This window comes from Coregonus lavaretus (genome assembly GCF_964263955.1).
Source record: "Coregonus lavaretus genome assembly, contig: HAP1_SCAFFOLD_166, whole genome shotgun sequence".
NCBI lineage: Eukaryota > Metazoa > Chordata > Actinopteri > Salmoniformes > Salmonidae > Coregonus > Coregonus lavaretus.
The window spans coordinates 342,411-360,834 of record NW_028161624.1 but is presented as its reverse complement, the minus strand read 5'-3'; the positions used below and the strand labels follow the sequence as shown (position 1 = coordinate 360,834).

General features: G+C 43.4%; 1 protein-coding gene across 3 annotated transcripts; it reads right to left on the bottom strand.

The window, feature by feature from the left end:
- Nucleotides 1–2,320: 2,320 nt before the first annotated feature.
- LOC311120329 (pleckstrin homology domain-containing family A member 8-like) lies at nucleotides 2,321–18,317 on the bottom strand. 3 transcript variants are annotated; one of them, XM_084194949.1, is made up of 13 exons: nucleotides 18,136–18,317; nucleotides 17,748–17,864; nucleotides 17,005–17,160; nucleotides 15,672–15,784; nucleotides 15,299–15,457; nucleotides 14,665–14,696; nucleotides 12,423–12,559; nucleotides 9,992–10,304; nucleotides 8,306–8,391; nucleotides 7,341–7,399; nucleotides 6,437–6,638; nucleotides 6,247–6,308; nucleotides 2,321–4,512 (listed from the first exon to the last, which is right to left on the bottom strand). In XM_084194949.1, exons 1-13 carry the CDS (start codon nucleotides 18,173–18,175, stop codon nucleotides 4,315–4,317), a joined length of 1,674 nt encoding a protein of 557 aa, XP_084051075.1. In that variant the 5' UTR covers nucleotides 18,176–18,317; the 3' UTR covers nucleotides 2,321–4,314. The 3 variants fall into 3 exon arrangements, with proteins under 3 accessions (XP_084051075.1, XP_084051076.1, XP_084051077.1); XM_084194950.1 differs by lacking the exon at nucleotides 2,321–4,512 and adding an exon at nucleotides 4,519–6,084; XM_084194951.1 differs by lacking the exon at nucleotides 2,321–4,512 and adding an exon at nucleotides 4,519–6,074.
- Nucleotides 18,318–18,424: the final 107 nt, after the last annotated feature.

The following is an 18,424-nucleotide window of genomic DNA, read 5'->3' as shown; positions in this document are numbered from 1 at the left end:
AATTGTTGTGAAGAAGGCTTCAGGGCGCCCAAGAAAGTCCAGCAAGCGCCAGGACCGTCTCCTAAAGTTGATTCAGCTGCGGGATCGGGGCACCACCAGTGCAGAGCTTGCTCAGGAATGGCAGAAGGCAGGTGTGAGTGCATCTGCACACACAGTGAGGCGAAGACTTTTGGAGGATGGCCTGGTGTCAAGAAGGGCAGTGAGGAAGCCACTTCTCTCCAGGAAAAACATCAGGGACAGACTGATATTCTGCAAAAGGTACAGGGAGTGGACTGCTGAGGAGTGGGGTAAAGTCATTTTCTCTGATGAATCCCCTTTCCGATTGTTTGGGGCATCCGGAAAAAAGCTTGTCCGGAGAAGACAAGGTGAGCGCTACCATCAGTCCTGTGTCATGCCAATAGTGTGTGGGGTTGCTTCTCAGCCAAGGGAGTGGGCTCACTCACAATTTTGCCTAAGAACACAGCCATGAATAAAGAATGGTACCAACACATCCTCCGAGAGCAACTTCTCCCAACCATCCAATAACAGTTTGGTGACGAACAATGCCTTTTCCAGCATGATGGAACACTTTGCCATAAGGCAAAAGTGATAACTAAGTGGCTCAGGGAACAAAACATCGACATTTTGGGTCCATGGCCAGGAAACTCCCCAGACCTTAATCCCATTGAGAACTTGTGGTCAATCCTCAAGAGGCGGGTGGACAAACAAACTCCAAGCATTGATTATGCAAGAATGGGCTGCCATCAGTCAGGATGTGGCCCAGAAGTGAATTGACAGCATGCCAGGACGGATTGCAGAGGTCTTGAAAAAGAAGGGTCAACAATGCAAATATTGACTCTTTGCATAAACTTAATGTAATTGTCAATAAAAGCCTTTGACACTTATGGAATGCTTGTAATTATACTTCAGTATACCATAGTAACATCTGACAAAAATATCTAAAAACACAGAAGCAGCAAACTTTGTGAAGACCAATACTTGTATCATTCTCAAAACTTTTGGCCACGACTGTAGGTGATTGACATGACTCTCTTGAATTTTGCTGTCAGTTTCATTGGCCAAAATTTCACATGCACGCATACACACACAAATTAATTACTTTCACAAATTTCCCCTTTCCATGCCTGCTTGGTGTAATCTATCAAACGCAAAATACACATTTACTGAACACTGTTTTAACAGTTGCAGCCGACAGTATTTTTCAGTGACGACACGTTTGTGGGATCCTCTTCCGTTTACACACAGGTGTTCTGAGATGCAGAACTCTCTCTTCAATCTGTTTTCCTTAAACACCCATAAAACCTAGCGGTCAAACAGGGAAATGGTTCCAATGGTTCCAGTTTTAGAAACCCTTAAGATAAGGGCTGTGTTTCATGAAGGCTTACCGTTTTAATAACCATGTAAATCTCTCTCGGACAAGGTGACTTTTATCAGTATATTCGCCTGTATTTTCCCCCAACAAATGAAATGCTAATTAGCTGGTAATGTGGCGATCATAAAGAACTACACATGCCATGATGATCTGGACAGACTGCTGAATCGAGGCAAAGGTAAGAATCTCTGGATTAACAATCTAATGTTAGCTAAATGTAGTAATGAAATAATTGGCTACATTTCTTTAAATGTATAATTCTGTGAACTGTCTTGGGCAAGTTTTAAATTGACACAATACCTGTTAGCAAAGGTGTCAGCTAGAGATGACATGCAGGAGCTTGCAGGGAGTTGTAGTCTTGTATGATGTCTACTTTGATGCTAATTAGCATTTTCAAATCAGAGAGTAAATAGTGCAGAATATATTGATCAAAGTCACCTTGTCCTAGAGAGATTTACATGGTTATCAAAACATCACGCCAGGGTAAACCTACACGAAACACAGCCCTAATTTTAAGTGTTTCTAAAATCCCCAATGTGGAAAATGAATGGTGGAAAAACAATTGGAACCATTTCCCAGTTTGACAGCTAGGTTTTATGGGTATTGACACCTTCACTGTGAGGCTCTACGTGGAAATATGGCCTTGTGGGAACTCTAACCCTATAAAAGGTGTGTATCAATTTAACCTTTTTGTTTTTGAAAATTATTTGAGACCATGCTTCCAAAACCATGGTCTCAACAAACTCAGAGTGCATGGACTCATAAGAAAACCCCATAGAGAAGACTCCTTCATCCAATGACTCTTATGTGTAATGGACTGGAACTGAGAGTCATGATCAAGGGCTAAGAAGAGGGGAACCCAAGTCTTAGAAGGTTGGGATTTCACATGGTTGTAATGGAAACCCCCTAGGTAAAAATAACATCCAAATGATCAAACATACCCATTAATGATTTCATCAAGTTTAATACATATGTAAAAATGCCATCTTATGTACATTCGTATAAAATGTGTTCTATCTGAAATTAAGATACAATAGCATAGCAATAACATTAACACTAGAAATGATTCACAACAACAAAAATCAGCCTATTGCACATCTTCGATCTAGCCATTGGTGTGAATGCTCATCATTGTTACAAGTTTGTCCCTGTAAACTCAACGAACAGGAGAATACTGTTGAACATATATATAGGGTTTCACGCGATGGTCCTATTGGTCAGATGTTCCTGCTTTGTCCAAATGGCTCAGTGCATCTAAACAAAGACTGAATTCATGTCCAGAATTAAAAACGGGGCCAAAGTTAGACTGCCTCTACTGTGATAATCACTGCTGTATTATTGTCAACCCACACCATTAGTTAGGCCATCACTCACAGAGAGGAAAGCCAGGTAATAGAATACATTAATTAACTACAATCTATCCATCGTGGTCCTCTGTAGCTCAATTGGTAGAGCATGGCTCTTGTAACGCCAGGGTAGTGGGTCCACCCATACGTTAAAAAAAATGTATGCACGCATGACTGTAAGTCGTTTTGGATAAAAAGCGTCTGCTAAATGGCATATTATTATGATTGTTAATACATTTAGTAACATTCAAAACGTTAATACATTTTGAATCAAGGTCTTGCTGTATATTCCACTTCAGTTGGCACCTCAGTCTAACCCTATACATTAAATCATGCAATAAACCATGTTCTATATGGATGTAAATGTCCATGAGTCACTCATAAAGACTACATTTAAATTATTAAGAAAAAGATAACATGAGTAAAATACTAGTTCATGTTAAGTTAATAATGTCACTTGGTAAACAATAGGTTTGTAGATGAGACAATGTGAGAGAGAATGAGTGGTTGTGGAGGCTGGAGGCGGTTGTGGAGGCTGTTGTGGAGGCTGGAGGCGGTTGTGGAGGCTGGAGGCGGTTGTGGAGGCGGTTGTGGAGGCTGGAGGCGGTTGTGGAGGCTGGAGGCTGTTGTGGAGGCTGGAGGCGGTTGTGGAGGCTGGAGGCGGTTGTGGAGGCTGGAGGCGGTTGTGGAGGCTGGAGATGCGTAGGTCATCCATGTAGATATATTGCTGTATGGAGTTCAGCAGGGATCAATACTAGGACCACTACATTATACTCCTCAGTGTTGTAGGCAGTTCATTACATACAGCCTATGGACAGTATGCTGTCAAATAATTATATCAATAATAATAATAATAATATCAGCCTCAATTTAAAGTAAAAGTTCATATTTGTGCATTCTCAGCAACCAATGGTGCACCTCTTCATCATGGAAGTCACCAGATCAAAATAGCCTAAGTCTAAAGTACTGTACACTACATCAAGTACAGTCAAAGCCACTATAACGGAGTGAAGAGTGCATCCATCGTCAGGACGCGTGCTCAGTCAGAAGACCACCATTCAATTCCACCAAGGTTAGAGTTTGTAAAACAGGGCACCCTTTGTAATTGGAAGTACTGAGTCTGAACCACTAGAATGAAAACCTGAAAAAGTCCCCCCTCCAAAGCCTAGCCCCTCTACAGCCATTAGACCTATGTAGATTGCATTGTTCCAGAGTTAAGAGTGAGACAACACCTGGTATTACGGACATCTCATTTTACACCGGGCATGCTCACACTCACTCACGCCCCTCGATCCTCCGGATGGCTCTGATTGGCTAATCTAGTGAGCATGCTCCCTGGGGCTCGACCCTGTTCTTGGGGAGCCAACCAACCAAGCCCACACCTCCAGGGGGCTCTCTCCTCTCCCTCCACTTCCTCCTGTCCTCCTCCTCCTTTGTCAGTGTATCCCAGATGGTCTGAGTCTCAGAAAGCTCTCCTATAACTCCTCCTCCTCCGTCAGTGTATCCCAGATGGTCGGAGTCTCAGAAAGCTCTCCTCCTCCTCCTCCTCTGGTAATGTGTCCCAGTCAGTCTCAGACCACCAGTAGGGATCTCGTCTCAGACTACCTCCTCTGACTCCAGATTGTATTCTTCATACAGGGCATCCAGGATGGCCAGTTGTTTCTCCATGGCAGGCAGGTAGACCCCCAGGTCCCGGTGCATGCCTGTGTTGAATCCTTCTTTCAGTTCATCCCCCTCTCTTGACACCAGGGCAGCCGCAAAGCTGCTGTAGGATGGTGCTGCTCGGAGGGCCAGCTGGGAACGGAAGAGATGAACAAACAGTCTCACACACAAACACACCAAGGTCATTATAGGTTTGTATTTCTATATTCCTTTTAAGATTTGTATTATAAATTCAGTTTAGTTTCAGTTAGTTTGCAGATCCACTTTACTCATTTTGATTCAGTTTTATAAAAACATTTATATTTCGTTTTTAGATTATTTAAATTTCAGTTTGAGTGTTAGGCACAGAAAGAAGCCTGTGTGTGGGAGGCTAGGAGCCATTTATGCCTTTAGTTTTTTGTGATGTCACTTCTTGCCACTGTGGGGCAGTAATGCATAAGGTGATTGGTCTGGTTATAGGTTAGGTTAAGTTTAAAGGTACAACAACCAGGAGCATTGCAGCCCAAGGCTAAACTACTCCGCTGTTTTGGTCCTGTACCACGTTGTAGCAGCTGAAGCACCTGTGTGAGAGCAAAGTCTTGCACTGTGGCCTCCTGTAGCTCAGTTGGTAGAGCATGGCGCTTGCAACACCAGGGTTGTGGGTTCGTTTCCCATGGGGGTCCAGTATGAAAAATGTATGCACTCACTAACTGTAAATCGCTCTGGATTAGAGCGTCTGCTAAAATGACTAAAATGTAAAAAAATACAATTGTGATCGTCTCAATGGACGCGTTCTGACAAGTAGATCACTTTTGTCAAGTAGGTGACCATCGTTGGTCACCGCCTTTTCAAAAAGTGTTGCATTCTGGGGAGAAAGAAATTGTCAGACTTGCACCTAATGTCAACTGTATGAACTGTACAAAAATTGTGATCAAAAGGTCATGAAGTTTTGACTGCAAGTTTCTGCAGTTGCTCTTCACCGACTTCCTCCTGCAGCCATCGCATGCATTGTGGGAAAATGTATGCACTCACTAAACTGTAAGTTGCTCTGGATAAGAGCGTCTGCTAAATGACTAAAATGTAATGTAGGAGTCTCTATTGTCAAACAATCATTAGGGTTTTTTTGTTTGGCCCACGCGAACGTGACCAAACATGATTGAAACAGGAACCAATTTGCTGTGATTTGTGTGCAGTGGATGTATACAAATAAATGATATGAGGCTCTCTTTCACTGATTGTACAATGTGTACACATTATTATATTATGATTTCAGTGTGAGTGTGTGATATGGGGGCTAGATATGTGTTTATTTCAACATTATAAAGAAAACCTTTTATAAAAACAATGGCAACACTGCCATGTTGATCTGTGCCTTTGCTGTTAGAGAACTACATTAGTATACGACTTTCGGCTGTCGCAGATGCACCTCCCCCGACTACACTCCTTGACTTCCATTTACAGTCGGTTGCTTTAAGACTTACCAAGCTTGAAAACCCCATTAGAAATCCTTAAACCCCATTGAAAACCCCATTAGATTTTTGCCCCCCCCCCCAAAAAAAAACTAAAACTGAACATAATTCATGTTTTTATTTTATTTTAGTTCGTTTTAGAGTCAAAGAGAACAGTTTCAGTATAGTTTTACAGACGGATTTGTTAATTATTTTATTTCCGTTTACGAAATAGTTTTTTTCCCATGATTAGTTTGTTTCAGTTTACTATAGTAGCCTTGGCTCACACACACACACACACACGCGCACACACACGCACACACACACACACGCACACACACACACCAAAGTGGGCATGATTGTATGATGGGAAACTTTTTCCAACTATAAACTGTTTCCCTAAAAGGAGCTTGACGACTGATTATTAAGTATTACTCACAGCAAATACACCTCGCACGACCCATCCATGATACTGACGCAGACTCCGTCCATAAGCATTACCTGAATGGAGAGGAGTGTGTTAGGAATACAGAGGACATTATACAGTATATTACATCAGACCAAAAGAGGACTATCACCTAACCATTAACCGTGTGTGTGTGTACCACAGTGTCGCGATGCTAACTCACCCAGCGCTCCGGGGATATCCCTTTCCCCAGAGTTGACCTGGGACAGGAACTCCTTGAGGAACTTGAGTCCTCGTTTGAGCCACAGCAGGGCCTCGGTGGCTGAGTTGCGGACGCGGGACACGCCTGTCTGCACCTCGTGGAGCACTATGGTCTGTAGTGTGGGGAAGCTGCCTGGGTCCGACGACAGCTTCTGGTGGATCTTCTACAGACAGCCACACAGGGAGGCAGAAGGACTTGTCACCATAAAGATAATGACTGCGGACCAAATGGCACCCGATTCCCTTTATATTACACTACATTTGGGACACAGCCCAGCAGTTCTGATAGGTTTCTAAATCTGGTTGGTCGTGTTGCGTTGCCACTTAACAGGGTTACTTGTGCCATGATATAACAACACTCTATACCGTGTCTTATTTTCGTTGGCAGTAGAGTAAAGTACTTGTGTCAAAGCTCTGCTTGTGAAATGTTCCAGTGCTTTATACACACAGCACTGCCTTATATCTCACTTTCACCTTCTAGCACAGCAACTGTTACAACAATCTTTGTTTAGAGTGTATTCTGCACAACTGAAGTGCCTACAGGACAGGTTAAGGAGACTGGGTGGGTGTCCTAAATTGTACCCTATTTCCTCTGTAGTGCACTACTTTTGACCAGAGCCCTGTGGGCCCTAGTCAAAAGTACTGTACTACTGTATATAGGGAATAGGGTGTCATTTGCATGTGTGTCCCTCTTGTGGTCATTTAAAGAACTGTTGATAATGGCCAGAGGCTTTTATAACATCTGCACCCAGAATGTTATGCTGATTTGAGCAGCTTTTAAGGTTTTAGTAAATATAATCGAAGTTCCATTTCCTGTAATGTAATATCAAACATTGTTCTAAACTCAAGGCAGCCCTTCCTCTTACCTTGATGTTGCCTGTAAAATCCATTTTAACTGGCGCAAATACTGTGGATCCTAGTTTGTCTGTGGAGAGAGAGTCCAATGTCACTTCAGTGCTGGATATTTTTTACACTATTGTTTGTCCTTGTGTGGCGGTTTCACGGATACAGATTAAGGCTAGTCCTGGACTAAAACGCCAGTTCGATGGAGAATCTCCATTGAAAATGCTTTTGCGTCAATGATTAGTGTTAATCTGTGTCCGGGAAACCCCCCCCCTGGTGTTTTATTCCCGATGAACCATTACAAATTGATGTAGATTTCAATAGAATAATACATTGACAAAACAACGAAGTATAACATGGAAGAGACAGTAAAGCCTGGAGGATCAAGAGCAATGTGTGTGACATATAATACATCCCAGTACCTGAATATAGTTTATCACACTGACATGCATTATGGTGGGTCGGATCACATGAACAATGGACAGAGGGGTGTTGTATCTCTTCAAGGTGGATTACACATTCCAGACTCCACACACACGCGCCCAAACACACACCCAAACACACACCCTCCCTCCCATGAAACCCATCCAGTTGATTAGTAAGTAAGAGAAATAAATACCTCCAGTCAGCCAGAGAACACATCCAATAGGATGATCAATTAGATGCAGATGAGGAGAGAACGGTACGAACGTGTGAGAGGAGAGAACGGTACGAACGTGTGAGAGGAGAGAACGGTACGAACGTGTGAGAGGAGAGAACGGTACGAACGTGTGAGAGGAGAGAACGGTACGAACGTGTGAGAGGAGAGAACGGTACGAACGTGTGAGAGGAGAAGGGTTCATGAGAAAAAGAAGACACTGAAAGAAGAAAACATGAAGGATAGAGCATGCACTACCACCAGGTGGAAAAGGTGATGATTTAGAAGAGATGGAATGATTGAGAAGAGGGGGGGAGGAGGAGACAGATGAGTGAGAAGTGACCGTCCTACCTAATACAGGCACTATTGCATAGCATGAGTCCAAAAAGGCTTGTGTAGGGATACCACTGTCTTCAACCAGTCTTATATCACTGAATCTAAAGAGAAGTCAAAGAGATTCAAACAAGGGGAGATATTAGTGAGGTCCAGCATCGGCAACCTTTATTTGATTCAATCAATCAAACAAAAACAGAAAAGAATGGGGTAGAACCAAAGTGGAGCTAAAGACAGGATCCACACAAGACCATGCTGTCAGGCTATTGGGTGATTTGAGTTCTTGTGTCTAACTTGGATATACCTGTATAATAAATAGTTATAATGTATCAAAAACATATCCGCTATGTTCCCCATCCTCTATGGTGTTGTTCTGAATACTTTTTCCACTAGCTCTGTGTTCGAGGCTTACTGCACTTAAACACGTTAACACTGCTTAGATTGTCTCTCCCTGTCATTGGAATACTGTAACATCATAAGTGAACATCACAGTTCTGATCATTCATATCACGGTTATGATCATTCAAATCCTAGCTTAATGCTGAATAACACTGTTAAAAGGGGCTTTCAAATGTCATCAAAATGAAATGAAAAGAAAGAGTGAAATGATTACAAAAAAAAAACATGACCGACCCCAACATCAGATGAGGGCATCTCTGTAATAGTCATGTGATCAACAGAGAACACACCAGTGTAAAACAGTGTAAAACTCGTTAAATGTTCAAATGGATTTAAAAACAGTCATAAAACGTTCAATGTGACCCTGTTTTAACCTAGCCTGAGTGCCAGTCTATGCGGTCATGCCAACTCCTTGTCAATCATTAACAGCAATGGAGTTGGCAAGAGCACAAACAGATCTGGGACCAGACTAGTTTTGACCCTTTTTGTTTTTGCACAGGCAAGGAAAAACGACCTTTGCCCTTTCATACCCAAAGCATGAGCATTGGACCTAAACAGTACATATCAGAGTTGCATAATTCACAGCAAAATCTGAACACACTAAATAGATGAATCTCAATAATAAATCCCTCATTGTGTAATCACAACGCCATTATAGTACCTAGAATAATTACAGGGGAAAAGGGTATTAAACAATTAGTGTATGTGTTGGCCCTTGTTCTGTCTAGTTATTGCTAGTGAAATATTAACATTGAGCGCTGTAGTATAACTACTACACTCTGGGGTGACGTTTTCCCCTAGCGACAGATCTAGGCTCAGCTTTCCTTTCCCCAATCCTACAATGCAAAAAGTGAAATCTAGGCAAGCCTAAATATCTTATATTGAGTGATAATTCATTTAAAATTAGTTTTCTTTTCTTGTTTTTTCTTCGCACCAAGCTAAATTATCAAAATGTCATTGGCAGATAATTTGGCATATTTTAAACTCAAAATATTTTCCCTTAATACGACTATGTCTCTGCGTTTTATGTCTCTGTGTTCAGTATGAAGGAAGTTGGAGGTAGTTTCGTAAGCCAATGCTAACTAATTTAGCTTAGCGCAAAGAATGAAAGTCTTCTGGATCAGCTAGCATGCTAGCAGATACCCAAGACTTCCAGTCTTTGAGCTAACGCTACATTGCCAATATCCTGAACTATCCCTTTAACCATTAGTGGGGGAAATGCAAAACTGAGCCAAGATCAGTGTCTAGGGTCAACTTCACCGTAAGGTCTACAGTATGTGTCCCTCTTGCGGTGTGTCCCCATACCTGTGACTCATCGTACTGAAGAATGTGTCCACCTGCTCTGTCTCCTCCTCTTCTTCTCCCTCTTCTTCCTCCGGCTTGGCTTCCTCTTGGTCAGTGACAGTTTCCTGTTGGTCCTGGGTCACTTCCTGTTTCTCTTCTTCTTGGGCATTGCTCATTTCCTGCTCCACCTCTTTGAATTCCTCCTCTTCCTCTTGCTGTGCTGGTTGGTCAGTGTGTTCTGGGTCAGGATTGGTTTGGGGAGCGGACTCCTCCTCTTCCTCCTCCACTACAGACTCCTCTGGGTCCTGGTGGTCCCCGCCGGCTGGGCTATTCTCTGTATGGCACAGAGCCACACACACAACATGTTAACAAATGTTCTGTTCCAGTTGGCATGTATGAGCCATAGCAACTGGCATGTGAAACCCATTCAAGCAGAAATGGTCAATGCCATTTCAAGGAGAACTCTAAACCACTATCTTAAAAGTAGACAAGTCTCTGGGTATAGTACGTAGTGACAGAAGCTCTTTCTGAGTTCCACATTTATCGTGTGCCAGCGATAGTAATGTCTTCGTACATTTGGGTCCGTTATTTAAATCAACGTTAAGGTAGATATAATAAAGCTGCTGGGCATCCATCATTGTCTCCCATCTATAAGGCATTACTTGATCAGCTGGTCCTCTTTCTACAGATCTCCTGTATGGTGAGCAGTAAAAGGTCTCATGCTTTGGAGGTGATTATGGTTTACATACAGGGTGTGTGTGTGTGTGTGTGCACGTGCATTTGAACACGCAAGTGTATTTACTGTTGAAGTCGGACATTTACATACACTTAGGTTGGAGTCATTAAAACTTGTTTTTCAACCACTCCACAAATGTCTTGTTAACAAACTATAGTTTTGGCAAGTCGGTTAGGACATCTACATTGTGCATGACACAAGTAATTTTTCCAACAATTGTTTACAGACAGATTATTTCACTTATAATTCACTGTATCACAATTCCAGTGGGTCAGAAGTTTACATACACTAAGTTGACTGTGCCTTTAAACAGCTTGGAAAATTCCAGGAAATGATGTCATGGCTTTAGAAGTTTCTGATAGGCTAATTGACATCATTTGAGTCAATTGGAGGTGTACCTGTGGATGTATTTCAAGGCCTACCTTCAAACTCAGTGCCTCTTTGCTTGACATTATGGGAAAATCAAAAGAAATCAGCCAAGACCTCAGAATTTTTTTTGTAGACCTCCACAAGTCTGGTTCATCCTTGGGAGCAATTTCCAAACGCCTGGAGGTACCACGTTCATCTGAGCAAACAATAGTACGCAAGTATAAACACCATGGGACCACGCAGCCGTCATACCGCTCAGGAAGGAGACGCGTTCTGTCTCCTAGAGATGATGTACTTTGGTGCGAAAAGTGCAAATCAATCCCAGAACAGCAGCAAAGGACCTTGTGAAGATGCTGGAGGAAACAGGTACAAAAGTATCTATATCCACAGTAAAACGAGTCCTATATCGACATAACCTAAAAGGCCGCTCAGCAAGGAAGAAGCCACTGCTCCAAAACCGCCATAAAAAAGCCAGACTACGGTTTGCAACTGCACATGGGGACAAAGATCGTACTTTTTGGAGAAATGTCCTCTGGTCTGATGAAACAAAAATAGAACTGTTTGGCCATAATGACCATCGTTATGTTTGGAGGGAAAAGGGGGTCACTTGCAAGCCGAAGAACACCATCCCCAACCGTGAAGCACGGGAGTGGCAGCATCATGCTGTGGGGGTGCTTTGCTGCAGGAGGGACTGGTGCACTTCACAAAATAGATGGCATCATGAGGAAGGAAAATTATGTGGATATATTGAAGCAACATCTCAAGACATCAGTCAGGAAGTTAAAGCTTGGTCGCAAATGGGTCTTCCAAATGGATAATGACCCCAAGCATTCTTCCAAAGTTGTGGCAAAATGGCTTAAGGACAACAAAGTCAAAGTATTGGAGTGGCCATCACAAAGCCCTGACCTCAATCCTATAGAAAATGTGTGGGCAGAACTGAAAAAGCGTGTGCGAGCAAGGAGGCCTACAAACCTGACTCAGTTACACCAGCTCTGTCAGGAGGAATGGGCCAAAATTCACCCAACTTATTGTGGGAAGCTTGTGGAAGGCTACCCGAAACGTTTGACCCAAGTTAAACAATTTAAAGGCAATGCTACCAAATACTAATTGAGTGTATGTAAACTTCTGACCCACTGGGAATGTGATGAAAGAAATAAAAGCTGAAATAAATCATTCGCTCTACTATTATTCTGACATTTCACATTCTTAAAATAAAGTGGTGATCCTAACTGACCTAAGACAGGGAATTTTTACTTGGATAAAATGTCAGGAATTGTGAAAAACTGAGTTTAAATGTATTTGGCTAATGTGTACGTAAACTTCCGACTTCAACTGTAAATGAGAGACCTGTAGGGGGTGTTTGGGTGGTTCTCTCAGGGAGTGTGTCTGGTCCTTCTAGTTGGTCTGGTCCCACTGCTCCAGAGTCAAGGATCTGGTTGTCATGGGTTACAGATCCTTCTGAGATTTCTTTTAACTCCCTCTGTCTGGGAAAACAAGACAAGAACCACTCACATCCTGGCCACAGAGTTATCATGGATACATATCTAAAGCTGTATTTTCATGCAGTTAGTGGAATTCTAACAAATCATGGAAGATCAAATCAAAATGTATTTGTCACATGCACCGAATACAACAGGTGTAGACCTTACCGTGAAATACTTACTTCCAAGCCCTTAACCAACAATTCGGTTCAAGAAATAGTTAAGAAAATATTTTCTAAATAAACTAAAGTAAAAAATAAAATAAAAAGTAACACAAAATAACAATAACGAGGCTATATACAGGGGGTACCGGTACCGAGTCAATGTGCAGGGGTACAGGTTAGTCAAGGTAATACATGTACATGTAGGTAGGGGTAAAGTGACTATGCATAGATAATAAACAGCAAGTAGCAGCAGTGTAAAAACAAGGGAAGGGGGGGGTCAATGTAAATAGTCCGGGTGGACATTTTATTAATTGTTCAGCAGTCTTATGGCTTGGGGTTAGAAGCTGTTAAGGAGCCTTTTGGACCTAGACTTGGCGCTCCGGTACCGCTTGCCGTGCGGAGAGAACAGTCTATGACTTGGGTGACTGGAGTCTTTGACAATTTTTAGGGCCTTCCTCTGACACTGCCTAGTACATAGGTCCTGGATGGCAGGAAGCTTGGCCCCAGTGATGTACTGGGCCGTATGCACTACCCTCTGTAGCGCCTTACGGTTGGATGCCAAGCAGTTGCTATGCCAGGCGGTGATGCAACCGGTCAGGATGCTCTCGATGGTGCAGCTGTAGACATATTTGAGGATCTGGGGACCCATGCCAAATCTTGCAGTCTCCTGAGGGGGAAAAGGTGTTGTCGTGGCCTCTTCACGACTGTCTTGGTGTGTTTGGACCATGATAGTTTGTTAGTGATGTGGACACCAAGGAACTTGAAACTCTCGACCCGCTCCACCGCCCTGTCGATGTTAATGAGGGCCTGTTCGGCCCTCCTTTTCCTGTAGTCCACGATCAGCTCCTTTGTTTTGCGCACGTGGAGGGAGAGGTTGTTGTCCTGGCACCACACTGCCAGGTCTCTGATCTCCTCCCTATAGGCTGTCTAATCGTTGTCGGTGATCAGGCCTACCACTGTTGTGTCTTCAGCAAACTTAATGATGGTGTGTTGGAGTCGTGCTTGGCCACGTAGTCGTGGGTGAACAGGGAGTACAGGAGGGGACTAAGCACTCACCCCTGAGGGGCCCCCGTGTTGAGGATCAGCGTGGCAGATGTGTTGTTGCCTACCCTTACCACCTGGGGGTGGCCCGTCAGGAAGTCCAGGATCCAGTTGCAGAGGGAGGTGCTTAGTCCCAGGGTCCTTAGCGATGAGCTTTGTGGGCACTATGGTGTTGAAAGCTGAGCTGTAGTCAATGAACAGCATTCTCACATACATTTAAGTCATTTAGCAGACGCTCTTACCTTGGACGACGCTGGACCAATTGTGCGCCGCCCATGGGTCTCCCGGTCGCGGCCGGCTGCGACAGAGTCTGGACTCGAACCAGGATCTCTAGTGGCACAGCTAGCACTGCGATGCAGTGCCTTAGACCACTGCGCCACTCGGGAGTCATAGGTGTTCCTTTTGTCCAGGTGGGAAAGGGCAGTGTGGAGTGTGATTAAGATTGCGTCATCTGTGGATCTGTTGGGGCGGTATGTGAATCGGAGTGGGTCTAGGGTTTCCGGGATGATGGTGTTGATGTGAGCCATGACCAGCCTTTCAAAGCACTTCATGCCTACAGACGTCAGTGCTACAGGGCGGTAGTCATTTAGGCAGGTTACCTTCGCATTCTTGGGCACAGGGACTATGGTGGTCTGCTTGAAACATGTAGGTATTACAGACTCGGTCAGGGAGAGGTAATCCGTTTGGCCCCGCGGCCTTGTGAATGTTGACCTGTTTAAAGGTCTTGCTCACATCGGCTACGGAAAGCGTGATCACACAGTCATCCGGAACAGATGGTCTCATGCATGCTCCAAGATGGAGATAAGGGAGTGTGTTCCATAAAGGTGGAATGCTGGTGTAAAGGTTAAGACCGTGAGCAACAAGTTAGCTTGAAACCAAACTTCTGAAAAGAGAGCCACCTACTTTTCCTGATTTGATTGATTGACAGGTTTGACCTGTGGAACAAAGAAAATAGCACATTAGCCAAAGACAGTACAGTAAGAAGATAGGCTAAAACTGCTCTCCAATAGAAATCCCTGATCACACTTGTAGGCGATGTAATGGCGACGTTGGCTAGCTAAGCTCATGCGTAGAATTACGTCATTGGTTCTAACGGTCGTCTTGCACCGAACTGCGCATTTGCAGGCCGTCAAATCAAAAGGCTGTCCTTCGATATAAAGTTGTTTTTGACGAAAATGAAAACATTTTCGTTTGTCACGAGGTTGGAGTAATAACATGTTCAACTACTTAATTAAGACATTGGCTCCAATCTAGGTTGGGACTTTAGATTTTCGAAAAAATTGCATTGTTTAGAAAGGGTGCAAAGGTGAATTGAGTTATTGCACACGCACACTTCAGAGTAGGCGTTCCCTAACGCAAATATGCAAATGCATGCTAGAACACGCCAATAGGATCTTGCTAGTTCGTGTTTGGCTCTGCCCACCTCCTTGCTTGTTCTGCCCACTATGACTCATTTGTTCCCATTTGAAACGACGGGCTGTGGTCTATCTTGGTTTAGTTATAAAAATCTTTGGTTTCTCTATGCGTACGTTGGTACCTTCTGGGGTTTGATGGTGGCCACGGGAGGTGACCCGGGCGGGGTCTTTGTAGCCTGGTCTGAGCTGAAGGTGCGGTTGGCGATCAGCATGCACTCCTCCAACGTCTTGAGGAAGGTGGTGCATGTAGACTTCACCATGGTGCCAGAGTTCTCCCCTGGCTGAAACAGACACACAACCATCAACTCCTAAGCAGATTGCTTATCCCTTGCTTGTGCTGTCAAAGTGACTGGTCATTTGCATAGCAACATACATAGCAACCAAATCCAATGGCGACTCAAACAGAGCATCCATACTGAACTCAGTGAGAAAAGATTCTATGGTTGCACAGAGAGTAAATAGGCCATTGAAACCTCAGCCCTCCCTCTGTCTTACCTCCTCAGTCTCCTCACTGTCCTTGATCTGGTTGACTTGCTGGAGGAGAAGGTCACAGTACAGCCTCAACTCTGACATCTTGGTCTTCAGAGCCTCTGTGTTCTCCTGATGCTCTGAGAGAGAGCGAGAGAGCGAGAGAGATGTTGCTTCTTGAAAATATCCTTGGCTGTGTAATTTGAATTTTTAAGATTAATAAAGCTCATATTCAGTGCATACATTTATCTTTCTATAATACACAATGTCCAGTGTTCTGTTGGTGAGTCTTGGGTTGATAGTCACTAGACTGGATGCTTTATGTTATGCATTAAACTCATATCTGTTGATAGTGATTGACGCCAGACTGTTGTGTACTCAACACACTGATTATTATTGTATTTTCTGTGAAACACTGATTCTGTAGCAGCTGACACCTTTTGTTTTGACTTCCTACAAGCCTCTCGGCTGGCGTTTACAGAACAGTTGTCTGCTGATCAGAGAAGGCCAAGTAGACCATTTCTCTGCTTCTGTGCTGGAGGTGTCTCCCTGTTGTAACTTGTAATAAACAGGATTGGCTTTATCTGCAACTGCTCTTCTCTTTTGTTCACCTGGAAATTACTTTTACAGGTTACGTCCCAAATGACACCCTACTCCCTATTTAGTGCACTACTTTTGAGCAGTGCCAATAGGCTCTGGTGAAAAGTTGTGCACTATTTGGGAATAGATGCCATTTGGGATGCAGAAGTTCTCACTTGCTTACTGTAGATCATCAACTAGATTCAGCCGCGGGCCAATTTTTATTTTTTTCTTGAGCGGATGGTCAGGGGGCCGGAACATAGTTACAAATAATTTGTAGACTTCAAATTGACCGGAAGAATCCTAAAAATATATAATATTTGACTAAAACATTAATTTCAAACCTTGTTTACATTTATACCATCACATATATCTCTCTATTATACGTGGGAATACTTTGGAACAGATTTCCAAAATTAAAATCACTCGGCGCTGATTTGCTGGTGTTTTTACAGTCTCATGTTCAGACAAACAAACAACTGGTTTTGGGGGTTTTTCTTCAGAAAACTGGGGAGGGACAAATAATTTCACCCACAGGCCACCAGTTGAGGAACCCTGCTGTAGATATTGAGTTATAACACATTAATTTCACGAAGTCAGTTTGATAGCTTTTAAGAGGTCACCCATGTAGCCCTACATGTCCATGACAGACACCAGGTTCACATACAACAGGTCAAACCAAGCCAAATAAAATACCCACACAACAGCATGAAATCATGTTTCATTCAAGCTATTGTGTGTTTTCAGACTTGTTTGGAGTAACCCAAAGCTATCACCTTACCTTTCTCTCTCTTGGTTCGGTTGTCTGTGAGGCAGGCCTTTGCAGATCCCAAGGCGACCAGCCATTTCTGCCTCTCCGCTGCGTTGATGGCTCTGAGGTAGAAGTACTGTTCTCCAGGGATGGTCAGGTCAACACGTGTGAAGTCAGAGGAGTGGACTAGTATGGAGTGGAAGAGAGAGAAAGACAGAGAGGGGGTAAACCCGAGTTAACAGCATCCTCAAGGGTGTAGGACAGTGGTTCCCAACCCTTTTCGGGTTAGTGTACCACCAACTGAATTTAGCTCTGCCCGGAATTCCCCTGAAGCACCACCTCGTGTGCATTTTATCAGTAAGTCTATGGTCTCATGAGTCTTCAAGTACCCCGTGTGGATAGGCCAAGTACCCTGAGGGGTCCTAGTACCCCAGGTTGGGAACCACTGGTGTAGGAGACATTTTGGCCAATCGTATGTGGTTGTTATGTTGTCTATAGTTTGTCTGTCTTTGTGTATTCCACTTAATATGTACACTAGAGCACTATATGTTGGGTCATGTGTGTATAGGCACACAGGTAACCAGGAAGTGGTAAAGAGCTTTTCAAATGGAAGATTTGGTGAGTAGTGATATTTTTATGACTAAAACAATATAGGCTAAGCTTCAGATTGACTCTTCAGTATGGTGTAGCCCATCTAGTTCAAAGGAGCGCAACAGTTAGCATGTTGTCATAATATACCGGCCACAGTATTTACCAAGCCAATAAGTACCAACCTTGTATTTCACACACTGAGATTTTGATGCTGCCCTTGCATCCTTTCCAGGAATCTTCTTGGGAGTCATAGTAGGACAAAGTCCCTCCTTCCAGTACAAACCAGCGAGGCTGCCAACCTGGAAAAAGGGGATGTTGATAACTATGACCATTATGTAAAACAACACAATTCATTGTAACCTGTAATAGCTATCTAGCTAACACAGCAAGACATGACGCATGACTCAGTGGCATCCAATGACAATTAGCTAACTAGCTAGCTAAGGTTAGAGCATGTTGATTTTCTGGCTGACTACCTGTCCAGCTAGTTGTTAGCTAACTAGCTAGCTATCTGACTCAAAGCCGACTTATTCAGAAGCTCAGTTAGCTAGCTACATAGTTACTACATACCACTTATGTAATTTGTCCACTTGTATAGGATTCCCTCCATTCTTCATCTGTTTCTGAGGTTCATTACTTGTTTATCAGAACAAGACGCCAACCACAGCTGATCCTGGAGACTCAATTTAATTCCCAAGTAAGATTTTCGGCGCTAAAGGACCCGTTTCATTTGGACTACGACAGAAAAGTACGTAAGTCATACATGAATGGGGTTCCATGTGATCGCGTGAGATCCCGCCCAGTTATATGACGTCAAAGTAATTTGCGTTTTATGGCCTGTGTACGTGACAATGTGGGA

Bases quoted from the DNA above. Each gene is read 5' to 3' on its own strand.
- LOC311120329 (XM_084194949.1), bottom strand. From the start codon at position 18,175: ATGGAGGGAATCCTATACAAGTGGACAAATTACATAAGTG. The intron at 15,458-15,671 runs GTAAGACAGAGG...TGTCTGTTTCAG, and splicing joins ACAGTGAGGAGACTGAGGAG to CCAGGGGAGAACTCTGGCAC. The intron at 10,305-12,422 runs GTCTCTCATTTA...TGTGCCATACAG, and splicing joins CACCCAAACACCCCCTACAG to AGAATAGCCCAGCCGGCGGG.